At 42.2% G+C, this 14,681-nt stretch overlaps 1 protein-coding gene across 3 annotated transcripts in view; it reads left to right on the forward strand.

The window, feature by feature from the left end:
• BICC1 (BicC family RNA binding protein 1) overlaps positions 1-8,348 on the forward strand; it is a 317,587-nt gene extending 309,239 nt beyond the window's left edge. For all 3 annotated transcript variants that reach the window (XM_075612943.1, XM_075612944.1, XM_075612945.1), the window contains 3 exons: positions 2,277-2,437; positions 4,062-4,161; positions 5,933-8,348. In XM_075612943.1, the coding sequence (XP_075469058.1) occupies positions 2,277-2,437; positions 4,062-4,161; positions 5,933-6,063 (392 nt within the window). In that variant the 3' untranslated portion in view covers positions 6,064-8,348. The remainder of the gene's footprint in view (positions 1-2,276; positions 2,438-4,061; positions 4,162-5,932) is intronic.
• Positions 8,349-14,681: the final 6,333 nt, after the last annotated feature.

A 14,681-nucleotide genomic window follows, 5' to 3' on the forward strand; every position in this document is an offset into this window, starting at 1 on the left:
TTCTTGTAGTGCTGACCCTTATTAGAACACTCGCCCTTTTAATTTGAAGAATGTAAAGCAATAAAGTAACTTTCCAGTAATGGGATGCCTGTGTGCATGTCATTTTCTGCCATTATAATCAACTGATGAGCATCTTGTTTAATGTGTCACAAGTATTCTCTTTTGCGCTAGGCAGCAGAAAACACTTGATTGGACCATAATGTATCGTTCAGCATTGGAAGTGCCTTGTAGAGTAGTTCCACTTTATAAATGTGATCTCACTGTACAGTAGGTCTTCCCAACCTGGCATCAAGAGGTAAAAGTCGTGGGCTAAAAACACCCTCTGCACAATACATGGTGAATGGTAAAATACTGACGAAGGGGAAGTGAGGTCATTATAGCTGGTGATCTAAAAATAGGCAATTTAGCAAAATGGTGTGGAGAAGCATTCGGGATGCCAGGATATATAGGGAAGGGTATTAGCAGCAGAAAGAGGAAGGTACACTACTAATTCTGGTCACTAGATTTCACATGGATAATAAACACACCATCCCTGCAAGCTCTGAACCCACAATAATAGATCTATATCTATCTATATCTATTATGTGAAAAAGAAAGTACACCCTCTGAATTCCATGGTTTTACATATCAGGACATAATAACAATCTGTTCCTTAGCAGGTCTTAAAATTAGGTAAATACAACCTCAGATGAACAGCAAGACATGACATATTACACCATGTCATGATTTATTTAACAAAAAAAGCCAAAATGGAGAAGCTATGTGTGAAAAACTAAGTACACCTTATGATTCAATAGCTTGTAGAAACACCTTTAGCAGCAATAACTTGAAGTAATCGTTTTATGTATGACTATCAGTCTCTCACATCGTTGTGGAGGAATTTTGGCCCACTCTTCTTTACAACGTTGCTTCAGTTCATTGAGGTTTGTGGGCATTTGTTTATGCACAGCTCCCATAAGGTCCAGCCACAGCATTTCAATCAGGTTGAGGGTCTGGACTTTGAGTGGGCCATTGTAACACCTTGATTCTTTTCCAGCCATTCTGTTGTAGATTTGCTGGTGTTCTTGGGATCATTGTCCTGTTGCATGACCCAATTTCGGCCAAGCTTTATCTGTCGGACAGATGGCTTCACATTTGACTCTAGAATACTTTGGTATACAGAGGAGTTCATGGTCGACTCAATGACTGCAACTTACCCAGGTCCTGTGGCTGCAAAAACAAGCCCAAATCATCACCCCTCCACCACCGTTCTTGACAGTTGGTATGAGGTGTTTGTGCTGATATCCCGTGTTTGGTTTTCGCCAAACATTTTGCTGTGCATTATGGCCAAACATCTCCACTTTGGTCTTGTCTGTCCAAAGGACATTGTTCCAGAAGTCTTGTGATTTGTTCAGATGCAACTTTGCAAACCTAAGCCGTGCTGCCATGCTCTTTTTCGAGAGAAGAGGCTTTCTCCTGGCAACTCGTCAAAACAAACCATAATTGTTCAGTCTTTTTCTAATTGTACGGTCATGAACTTTAACATTTAACATGCTAATTGAGGCCGGTAGAGTCTGAGATGTAACTCTTGGGTATTTTGCAATTTCTCTGAGCATTGCACGGTCTGACTTAGGATGAATTTGCTGGGATGTCCACTCCTTGGAAGATCGGCAACTGTCTTGAATGTTTTCCACGTTTGAATAATCTTTCTCACTGTAGAATGATGGACTTTAAATTGTTTAGAAATTGCCTTATAACCCTTCCCAGATTGATGGGCAGCAACAATTGCTTCTCTGAGATAATTGCTGATGTCTTTCCTCCTTGGCATTGTGTTAACACAAACCTGAATGCTCCAGACCAGCAAACTGCTAAAACTTCGGCTTTTATAGAGGAGGTCACACTTGCTGATGGTCAATTAATCAAGGGCATTTGATTAGCAGCACCTTTCTGCTACTTAGCTTCTTAATTCCTATGGAAGCAGTAAGGGTGTACTTAGTTTTTCACACATGGCTTCTCCAGTTTGGCTTTATTTTTGTTAAATAAATCAAGACACGGTGTAATATCATGTGTTGTTTATCATCTGAGGTTGTATTTACCTAATTTTTAGACCTGCTAAGGAACAGTGATTGTTATTATGTCCTGATATGTAAAACCATGGAATTCAAAGAGGGTGTACTTTTTCACGTTTGTGTATGTATGTGTTGCTTTCTTTCCATATTTCTTTAAATATATGGCATTTCAATTGGAAATTAGTGGTTATTAATTTTGTATTTGCTTTTTTCCTAATTACTTCACAGCTGAACATTATCTTAGCAGCAGTAATTATATGGACTGCATTTCCTCACTAACTGGAAGTAACGGTTGCAATCTGAACAGCTCATTCAAAGGATCTGATCTTCCTGAACTATTCAGCAAACTTGGATTAGGGAAATACACAGACATCTTTCAGCAGCAAGAGGTGAGGGGGGTCACAAATCTGAATTGTCGAAGCTTCAGATAGTTTGGGTGACCTTACACATTCGGACAAATGAGTATTTGTAAACTTTGTGGACTCAATCATCGCTTCATATTTTATTAGCAGGATTTACCTCTTAATATATATTGACTCATGTTTCTATCTAACCTTTAACATAATGTATTGCATGTTCTTCATCACTTCTATTGTTTAAATACAGTAGATGTTTTTGAACGCTTAGCATGTGGTTTGCAAAGTATACTTGGAGTAACCGTTAAGTTATCCATAATAATTAAAGTGGTAGTCTGTTAAATGGAAACTTTTAATCAAATTTCCAAATATGTGAGATGGCTTTAGAAATGTAAAACACCAGCAATTATAGTTCTTAATTCTCCAGGTATTCCCCGATTAGAACGCCTAGAAGTACAGATTTGACTAAAATGCTATTGTGACTGTCTGTCTACTATACAGTATGTTGGCATTATATTACTGCCTCCACAACCAGTGTATAAGGTACATGGTTTTTGCCTCCAAGCACTGTGTGAAATGACTCTTCTGTATACAGCAAAAGACAAAAATACTCAATGCTACAACCAATGTGACAAAATAAAGAGTTAAATACTTCAATGTTGGTATTCTCATGAGTAAGGTTCATTTAGTTAAACCCTTTGGCCAAAGCGTTATAAGCCTGCAGCCACGTCACGGCATGACCAGTATGCAGGTCCTAACACTACCTGTGACAATTCTCAGATACCTCTGCAGTGGAGGGAGAAGGGTCTCAGTGGACCTGTCCTGCACAGGTACATCGAAAAACCTGCTACTTTAAAAGTGTGTGTAGGGGGGTGAGCTTAAACCTTGGGAGGAGGGGCCACCAACCCCCAACAACTGATACCAGTTGAAAATTTAAATTAATGAACACACAGTCCCTGCAAGAAGTACAGATTTAACAAAAATGCTATACAGCGACTATCTATGTTGGCATTATATTACTGCCTCCACAACCAGTGTATAAGGTACATGATTTTGCTTCCAAACACTATTGGAATGACTCTTCTGTTAGTAAAACATTGAGATTAGAAAACCACATGGATGGAACCACACAAAATCAACGTGGTAGCTTTTGTTTTATACATATCTAGGCAGAATTCGTAGGAGTAGTTTTGAGGAGTTCTGATTTGATAGAGATACTATTTTTGATAGAGATACTATTTTAGTTAGTGCAGACACCAACAATGCTCAGATAATAAAAAGGAACTCCCAATGCCAGTTTACCGACCAAACGGCCCATCGGCTTAGTGCATTGTGACCAACGCAGGAAACCCTTTTTAAAAGAACATACAACCTGTTTGTGACATTAGGTGGTGTTAACAGACGCCCGTAACTTTGCAGAAGTTGCTTGTTGCCATCTTATACTTTCGTTTCAATGAACACATATCCTTTTGAAAGTCAACTTTATCTTATTTCAGTGGATCTCCGTCTTTATATTATGTTAATTTGTAAATATAGATTCCCTTCTCACTTTCTTTATACAAATTGTCAAGGGGCTGCAGAATGCATTTAAACTACAGTTCTACAGCTTTTCCTCTGTACAAGCAGCGTGTTTACCATGTGTATTGTTTTGTGTTAGATTGACCTTCAGACATTCCTCACACTAACGGATCAGGATTTAAAGGAACTTGGCATTACAACATTTGGTGCTCGGAGGAAAATGTTGCTGGCTATCTCAGGTAGGGTAAAGTATACTCACGCACATGATACATGTGTTAGTTACCCAATATTGTGCTATGAAGTTATACTTTGCATTGGCAGATTGTCATGTGTATTGAGGGGCACTCTGAGAAGTATATTTTAAGAAGTAATTTGATTTTAAAAGATCCCACACCTACTTGCTCATATATGTAAAGGTCACAACTCAATAGGGAAATCCCCACTATTGTGTCAGGAGTAGATTCATCAACAATGTAGCTATTAAAATATTTTTATTAATTGAATTAAAAAAAAAAAACAGTTTTAGTTCCAGGAATCACATACATCAGATAGCAATTTAGAAGATGGAGTATACAAAGCATTCAAGTAGTTTGGAAGGAAGGGAAAGAGGATGAAGAGGGGACGTACTGTATGGTCAGAAGAGGATTGATTGTAACAGAGCTGGTGTGTGTTGGTACTTTGGTGATGCAGAACATTGAGAGGGAATGGAATCTAGTTGGCCACGTGTTGGATCTTGAACCTACATTCCCAGCATGCTCAAACACCAATACCCACCACATCATATACATATATATATATATATATATATATATATATATATATATATATATATATATATATATATATATATATATATATATATATATATATATATATATATATATATATATATATATATATATATATATATATATATATATTTGTCAACAGGAGTGCTACTGAGCGTGGCAAATGTATACAACAAAAGACAGGGGAGCACAATGCTACATCCAATTGACAAAACATACTGTAGATGGTAATAAGTATAAAGTTAAATACTTGGTTATTTAGTTAAACCCTTTGGCCAAAGCGTCATAAGCCTGCATACCAATGTCAAGGTATAACCACATTTGCAGGTCCTAACATTAAACTGTGAACCTTCCCTTTTACCTCTGTATGAGGGGAAACAACCATAGTAGATCCTGTCCATACAGCAATTTCTAACTGGTAACAGATGTTTGGAGGTAGGTGGCTCCTCCTTCCAGAGCTCACCCCTCCCCACCTTTTTAATTTGGGAGGTTTTCTCATTTTGCTGACTAATAATTTTGCTACAAATAACATAAATAACACATAAAGGGGAGAATTGCTTCAGACATAAAAGTAACATTTAGGGAAATGTCCCTGCTCCGAAGAGCTTACCATCTAATTTGTTGGTAGGAAGAACGTACAGAGACAGTAGGAGGGCGTTCTGGTAAGTGCATCTGCAAGGGGCCAAGGTTAATGCATGTGGTGTTAATTATCAGCCATGGAGCTACTCATGCTTCCTTAAGCAGGTGTTTTGAGCTGGGCGTTAAAGGGGGATAGAGAGGGTGCTAGTCGGATATTGAGGAGAAGGGCATTCCAGAGGTGTGGGGCAGTCAGTGAGAAGGGTTTAAGGTGGGAGAGGGCTTTAGATTCAAAAGGGGTAGAGAGAAGACATTGTGGAGCAGAATGCAAGAGTCAGGATGGTGTATAGCGAGAAATTAGGGCTGAGATGTAAGGTGTAAGACAGTGCCCTGAGGTACCCCCACAGAGAGATCGAGAGAGGAGGAGGTGTTAGCAAAAAAAATGTGAAGGAGAGGAGGGTGGTCCACAGTATCAAATGCTGCAGAGAGGTCGAGTAATATGAGCAGAGTGTAAACTGCTGAAAATAACTGAACTGCATATTTTCTTAGGTTTGTGCCTGAGTGTAAAAGCACACCAACACTCTCTAAAAACATTTATGGGTGCCTTGAAAATTTAATTTCTAAAAAATATATTTTATTGCTTTAGAACTGAATAAAAACCGGAGGAAGCTTTTTGAACCAACCAATTTACGTTCATCATTCCTTGAAGGAGGAGCCAGTGGGAGACTTCCACGCCAGTATCACTCGGACATTGCCAGTGTCAGCGGTCGCTGGTAGCGGCCAGTAAGAGAACTTGAACATACCAGCAGAGAGGAACATAGCGGACCTGTGGACAGGCATCACTGCATATTCTTACCCTCCGCACTTTAAAGTCAGGGTACGAAGGACCAAAGCATTGTGTCCATACCAGTACTTGTGCCCAAAAACACTTGTGTTGTCACCCAGAACACCAAATGTGGAATATGTTTTGTATGCCTATTTAGACTGGACCAAATTGCAATAGCAAAACTAATGGTTTTATGTTGAGTATTTTTATTATGTATGCACTGAAATTTTACCTTATTGAATGAAAAATGAGTCCGATACCAGAGGGCACGACTTAATAGTTTTATTGTGAAGGAATTTTCTAGTACTGCTTAAAATAATCAAGATCTTTCTGCACTTTACATGCTCTGATTTTGTCTCCTGTGGAAATGTATTGTTATTTCCATGTAAACACAATGTATTGACACTAATCCAGCATAGCCGTGTGCTTTTACATTAGTTATATTTTCATCAGTATAATGTTAAGTATTTTAACTATACACGTTATGCTGGAAACTAGGAAATCTTATACAAGGAATTTATTATTACTGATAGCGGAGTTCCCCCCCCCCCCCTTCCCTCTGTTTAATATTCTATGAACGCTTACAATGAAACAAGTTCACTGTAACAGATGGACTTTGTAGTAGAACCCCTTTGCACTCGTTATAATGTTAAACCGATTAGGAAAACTGGAAAACTATTTTAGAAGCCATTTAAATGACCTTTATTTATATAAAAATGTCTATGTATAAATATATACCCCCATCCAACAAAATGTAGATTTAGCAATAATGGAGTCAAGATCTAATAATGGTTAAGTAACATTCAACACGCATGGTATTTACACCAATAGCAAAGCACAGTGGACCAGAGGTCTGTTATCTCTAAGAAGCCATTCTATTTACCCGTGCGCTATGTCGGGGAGAAATGTTGTATATCCATAACCAAAGTTGAACACTTGTTCATATGAAGTTAATTTGATAGAAAAAAAATGTTTTTTTATATCAACTAGTGCAATTATATACTGTGAAAATCCAAGACATCACGTGTTTTAATTACTGTGATATTGAATTTCGTGACTAGCAAAGGACACTTAAACAATGAAGGAAGTGACATATTGCCTTGTTTTCATAGTGTACTATTGAGTATCCATCTAACGTTGTCAGATTACATTTCCAAGGAACTGTAATTTACCTGTACTGTAAACTAGCTCAAGCCACTCAAAGGGTAATTTAATGCAATAAGGGGGGAGCCTTTGTAGCATTAAAACATTGCACATGTTTGGCTATGCTTGCAGTGGGACATGTAACCAGGACAAGTTCTCTTAATTGTTGGCATTCCATGAGTATAAAATCATGGTTTTGTGCAATTACAGAGGAACACAAATGACAATTATAGCTTCCATAGTAAAATTGCCACACACACATTTGCACACACAAAGGGAATGTTTTGATTTTTTTCTTTTTCTTTTGCTGCAACAAATTATTTTGTGGGCATAGGCAAGCAGCAATTAAAGATCTGTATTGATTTTCTAATATGACACTATTCAGTTGTGTTTTGGGGTTTTAAACACTATTTTTGGTGAACCACTTCCTGTATAAACAAAATGGTGTTAAGGACCATGTAGTAAGCATGTTATACCACATGGGCCTCATATTTGATCAACCCTACATTTACATTTAATAAAACACATGGATATTGCTACATTTGTATACTTTTAATCATAGGTTTCTTTTTATGTTGTATGATTTTGTTAAAAAATGTATTTGGATTATTATTTGATTATAGTTTTCAATGAGCTGGTGGGACTTGAGGGAAAATTACATTTTACCAATCACCCCAAAGGTATTGCAACGTTAATCAGAAAGGGCTCTATACACACACAAGCAGACACACACGCAGACACACACACACACATACACACACTCACACATACTGGATTTTCCTCTCTCACTTTGTTTTTGTTTTGTTTTTTAAATCTCCTAAATGAAACATGACCGCACGGACTGTGTTGTCAAGAAGTAATGCATTATGCATCAAATTTGAATGGTTAAATGCCAATATTTGTTCTATGTTGTGCCTTCAGAGTGACAAGTTATCTGTAAATGTAGAGCAGGTACAGATTGTATTTCAGTGGGGGGATGATACTTGTGTTTTTTTTTTTTTACATTTTTTTAATTAAATATGGAATTGAGACCATTACAATGGATTTTTTTAACTAATCAATTGTTCAAGAAAATAAATTTATATAGCCCTGATTTTTATGAACCATGCCTCTTATTTATCTGTGTCCAGAAAGTGTCTATAGAGTAGGCAACTTGAACAGAAACCTCTTGAGAACCTGTGTAAACCACTATAAATCATACCAAGGTACATTACAGCCCACTCAGTCAAGTGCCTCTTGCCACTGTCATCCTTTTAAGTAAATAAAAATACCACATGTGGTGCATTTGCATGTCTCAGACACAAGAGCAAAAAAAGCTGTATGGTGCTCTAACACAGACCCAACCAGCTGCTTGGTTTCCATAAATTATGATGCTATAATTCCATATCCCAGAAGTGTCCCACAAATTGATAGACCATTAAACCAATGTTACACCATATCCAACATATCAATAAACCGGAAGAGTAACACCTCTTGATTGGTGAATACTCACACTTGCTTGTGTCCAGTCTCACTCATTGAATAGGATTTGTTTGGTGTGTACAGGAGCAAATCACTCACGGTTTTGTAGAGTGGTCTTCAGTGGGTCTTTTTCCTTCTCAGGTGTGTGCTGCCGGTTCTCCAAAGATTGCAACAGGTTCGACGAAGGAGAGATGAAGCACTACTGGAAAAAAATATTATCTAGAGTGTGTCCCCATAAAAAAGGTTTTATTGGATCAGAGCATGGTATACAAAACGAGCCCTCAGGTCCCCACCAACGCGTTTCGAGCTTCCGAGAAAGAGCGGAAGCTCGAAACGCGTTGGTGGGGGCCTGAGGGCTCGTTTTGTATACCATGCTCTGATCCAATAAAACCTTTTTTATGGGGACACACTCTAGATAATATTTTTTTCCAGTAGTGCTTCATCTCTCCTTCGTCGAACATGTCTCAGACACGACTGCCACCCTGTTTTGTCTTTGATGGGGAGTATTCTGGAGGCCAGAGTCATGTGTAGTATGAATAGCCCAGATAGGTTCAACTCATTCCTTTTACAAGCACAACAAGTTCTTTGTCTTTCTTCACTTTATTGAGAAAAGGATGAATTTACAAAGGCACTTGTGGATGATGGTGTTGGGAGAGAATGTCTCTATGGTGAGTGCGCTTGATAGTGGGGAAAGGTGAAAAAGGATGAGGCCTTGCCAGTAGAGCAAATTACAGGAGGGGTACTCACTCAGCCAGTGTTGAAGGTGGAAAAGGAAGTGCCAGTGTATTCTGGGTAACAAGATAGCCTGGGGACAGACCCTCTGTGGGCAAGGCAGAGGGGGAGAAAGCAGACTAACCCATTCTGACTGAAAGGCTGAGGTTGCTGTAGCAACTCACTGGCATAATGCAGAGACAGGGATCGCAACACTGTGTCTAACACATAGGCACTGTGTGTGTACAGAGCAAAATACATGCAGCTGGAATGAGAACCTGACAAGCAAAAGCTGCAAAGGAAAGGGGGGTGGGGTGAAACAGAGATGTGATACTTGTTCCATGACACTCCCCGTCTGGTATCTGGAGATACCACTAAAATGAAGTATGTGGAACATATGTGCAATGCAAACATAATATAATAACGCAAAAGTCCATGTTCACATAGTGATGTGATACCGGCTGGCATCACTGGCTTCAAAGTCCCTTGGCCAAGGTTCTTGGGCAAAGGATGCAAAGTAGATGCACCGCTCCAGGTTAGCTGGGTGCACCAGTGTCTCTCTTGGTGAAAGTCTCTGGTACTGTTTCTTTTTGAACTTATGGAAGAACAGTCCTTTTGTCTCTGTGGTTTTACCTACAGAGTGCATCCCCTTGTAGGTATGCCAGTTGTGGCAGCCTGTCACTCTGACACCTGGCGTTTGGCAGAAAGAGATGGCTTTTGGCTCCTTGCCGAAGCGGATCGACACTCCTGGAAGACTAGTTGTCTAATCTAGTCCAGTAAATAGGGCGTCGTTCGGGGAGATTCCCTGGAGCTGAGCACTGGGGCTCAGTACACGGATTTGATCGGGTTCCTGAGGATGGTAGACCCCAGATGATTGGAGGTACCAGCATTCTTTACCTTTCTTTATTAGTGGTGCTGGCTTTGCATGGCCGGTAAGGAATATCTTCTGGATGAAGGCCACAAAGTTGTTTTTGGTCTCTGGTTTCCTCTGTAGGTCGCAGAGGTGCGAAGTGAACCTTAGAGATGGCATGTTCTCCATTGTTTGGGAGGCGCCTTCTTGGTGAACGGAATGGTAGCGGGTTCACCCAACTGACCGGTCCGTCTTTGACGAGCTCCTTGACCGTTAACATCAGGAATCCTCTATCTCCCATCGATGGTGTTTGCTTGTCGTCGTCCCTTGTGGTCTGGAACGCTGTGCACCCTAAGTCATTGGTGCATTCCTCTTGCAAGAGAAAGTCTCCACGTATTTTGGTGATATGCCTTTGTGTCTCTTTGTTGACTGCCCTCAGAAGGTTGTTCTCTCCCTGGACATGATGAAAAACAGTCTCTTTTGTCCTTGTAAATCCTTTTGGGAAATGTCTCTGCAACTGTCTCCTCTTACATGTGTGAAAGAGCAGTCTTTTTATCCCTGTGGTTTCACCTGCAGGGTACAATCCTTTGCGGCTATTCCAGCCGTGGCAGCTGGCTGCTTTGTCGCTTGACATTCTGTGGAGGGGGGTGGCTGTACGTCTCAGCTGGATCCTTGCTCTCAGGACTACTATCTGATTGTTTCTTTCCTTTTGGGAGATCCTTTTGTTGGTCACCTTCGGGAGGTTACTTTCTTCCTTCGGTGGAGTCGACTCGTTATCCTTGGTTGTCTTAACCACTAGGCATCCTTGGCCATTGTCACATCCCCCTAATGTGAGGATGTTCTTGTCGATCTCAGGGGTATGACCTTGTCCCTTCTCTTCACTTGACCCTCCTGTCACTTGGAGATGGCCAAGACATGGTTCAGAGAGGGATGTGTGTCCACATTCCGTTATCACCATTCTGCGGGCGTCAACATAGTCTTGTCCGTGCCCTTTGTCAGTGCGAGCATTGCCCACTATCACCCATCCTAGGTCAAGTCTTTGGGCGTATGGTGCGTTGTGGGGTCCGTTACGCTGTTTACGGACTTTATGTACCCTCAAGATGTCCCTACCGAGCAGCAGCAAGATCTTGGCATCTTGTTCTACCGGCGGGGTGTAGTTGGCTATTCCTCTGAGGTGAGGGTGATGGCGTGCCACGTCTGGTGTGGGAATCTCGTCCCTGTTTGTGGCCATGTGGTTGCACTCGATGAGTGTGGGGAGAGCTATCTTCACTCTGTTTTCCTCTGAACGTATGACGTAACCGCTTACTCTTCTCCCTGTTGTCTCAGTTGACCCTGCACAGGTTGAGGGTGTTGGGTGAGGCATTGTCTTGTGAATTGAATAAGTTGAAGAACTCCGTCTTCGCCAATGATCTGTTGCTTTGGTCGTCGAGGATTGCATACATCCGAATATCCTTCTCAGTTTGTCCTTGGGGGTGCACTGCGACAAGGCATATTTTGGAGCAGGACATTTTGTCACTTCCTTTTCCGCAGACCTCGGTGCGCTGAGAAGTGACAGATGTTGGCTCTCCTTCTCCTTCCTCCCGTCATGCTCCGCTATGGAGGATAGGTTGTTGAGTTGGTGGAGTGTCAGCGCCTCTGGATGTAAAGATGTCACGTGCTTGTCACTTTTGCACACTGTACATTTTATTTCTTCTTTAGTCTGGCTAGGTGAGTCGTGGAACCGCAGCACCTGAAGCAAACTCTGAATTCTCCGAGTAACCTCTTGCGTTCCTCTAGGGACTTCATCCTGAACCCAAAGCACCTGTTAAGTGGGTGTGGCTTCTTGTGTATGGGACATTCCCTGTTTGGGTCCCTTGGTTCCTCGTCTCCGGCGACGGACTGATCGGGAGTAGTTTGGGTCGTGGCAGGCACGTCCGTCCTGTGGACCGAGATGGGTGTTTGAGTGTTACCGTATCTCGCCACTGGTCTCTCATTCCTCAGGCTGCTTGCACTGTGTGTGGTTTGCGCACCTAAGATGAAACTGGGATCATTCCTTGTCCTTGCCGCTTCGCGGATGAAGCTCAAGAAGAATGAGAATGGGGGGAAGGCGACTTGCTTCTCCCTTTTGTATTTGGAGCCTTGCGAAATCCACCTTTCTTGGAGATTGAAGGGTAGCTTCTCCAGGATGGGTCTCACTCCACGAGTTGAGTCTAAGACGTTGAGACCTGTTAGGGAATGGTCTTTTCTTGCAAACTCCAGCTCTTGCAGCAGGTCCCCGAGCTCTCGTAACTTCGAGTAGTCTCTAGCTGTGATCTTGGGAAAGCTGTTGACTCTTTTGAAGAGCGAATCCTCGACTGCTTCGGGGCTACCGTAGCACTCTTCTAGCCTTTCCCACACTAGGTCAAGACCTACTAGGGGGTGGTTCGCGTTTGCCATCCGAAGTCTCTCCGCGTGCTCCCTGGATTCGTTTCCCAGCCATTTGAATAGCAGGTTGAGCTCTTCCCTTGCGGAGAAGCCCAGGCTGTTGATTGCGTCCTTGAATGTGAACTTCCACGTCCGGTAGTTCTCAGGACGGTCGTCAAAGTTGGTGAGTCCTGTTTGCACCAGGTCACGCCGGATCATGTACTTGGCTATGTCTGTCAGGCCTGAGGCATCGGCGTGGTGGTCACGTTCTGAGGTTGCTGGGAGGGTCCGTGCGGTCGCCTCTTCCTTGGCGTGGACTTGTGATGACTGCTGGTTAGTGTGAGGGGCTGTGTTCTCACGTGTGGGTGTACTTGGATTGCGAGCCTGTTGTGGTGCATCCGTGTGCACGCTGGCGTATGGATCGCGTATGGCGTATGCGGCTGTGGCTATCCCAGGCAGCATGTACCTTTGAAGGAGCACTGTCTTCTCCTCGTGGACCTAGCAGGTCTTCGGTGTCTGTGGAGTCACTCCCTCCGTGTTGAGATGGTGCGCTGCTGTTTATGCTGAAGAGGCTCCTCACATAGTCTTCAGTGCGTTGGATTGGATCCTCTGAGGCTATCCGTCTGTACGGTTGCTCCCCGCCATTCTGTCGCGCAGCTGCTTCTAAGACTTCGGCTTGGGCTAAGGCAGCAGCGGCGTCCTCTTCTTTGCTTAGAGCTTCTAGATCCGCGTCCAGTTCGGCCTTTTTACGTGCAGCTGCGGCATTGGCGGCGTTCTGCCCCTCTTTTATGCGCGCTCTTTCTGCCCTTTACGGCTGCCTCTCTCCGACCATATTCGTCCCTGGCACGTGCGGCCTCTGCGGAGGCTCGCGCCTTGGTAGCGCTTGCGCTAGAGCTGGACGCATTAGATTGTGCTGACCTTGATGAATGTAGGGAGAAGCTTGTGGGGAGCGCAGATGTCACCATATGTGGGAAAGAAATACATATAGTGTAGTATGTTCTACAAATTCAACAGTCAATTCAAAGAATCACGATTGGGAACTCACACTTTCCCAGTCAGAGATCAGCAGTGGAGATAGTAATGAAGACTTGATCAGTGTGAAGTATCAGGAATCGGCAGCATAATCCCTCAATGTGAAAAGATAACACACTTAGTGCAACATTGCATGTTCCAGTAAATTATTTATCAGAGGCAATAGGTATTGCACTTACATTAGGCACTACGTGCATAGACACGTAGTGCGCAGCTAGTGTATGCCTCCAGCCCTGCTCCCAAGGTTGCGTCACTTCACTTGCATTCATCCCCGCAGCCAGCTCTCACTCTGCCTCATTCTTGAAATCGCACTAGTAAGATCCCGCGGCAGGACGTCCTACAATTGTATCCTTCCTCAGCACTGCAATACTGAACCACGGCTCTATGCATTTCACTTCCGCTTCATCAGGATAAGTGCACGTTGTGTCCGATAAGGACATCTCATATAGCTCATTCTCCTGCTGTAATCCCTTCACTGAACCCAATCCGTATCGGTAGTGCTAAATGCCTTGTATAAACCTATTGTGGGTAGTATGTCGATTCTGGTTATAAACGAACCTATCGATATAATCCTATTCTAGGTAGTATTCGCCCATCAGAAATCACCTATTTGCAAATACAAGAAACAGACTCAACTGCTAGACAGCTAAATCTTATTGTGTGGGTCAGATTGATCACCTTGTCCCCAGAAAATCATAAACATTAAAAATACAGACTGTCATTAGAGTATTGATGAAAAAGATACCCAACGTATCTACCAAAATGTTATATTTATCACAATCTAATTAGTATTCACTCAAATGGAAAATGTTTTAAACTAGTCACTGTCCCGGGAGACAAGTACTTTTCCACCGGGATCACTAGCACCAGACAGGACAAAGTTGTAGAATAAAAGGGGGTTTATTCTGGTACGCCAGCAGACATACAAAGATGTACAAAACACGATAGAATACCAACTGGGGGCCTGGGGAGTAGACTCTAGCCTCGCTA

This window comes from Ascaphus truei, chromosome 8 (genome assembly GCF_040206685.1).
Source record: "Ascaphus truei isolate aAscTru1 chromosome 8, aAscTru1.hap1, whole genome shotgun sequence".
NCBI classification, from domain to species: Eukaryota; Metazoa; Chordata; class Amphibia; order Anura; family Ascaphidae; genus Ascaphus; species Ascaphus truei.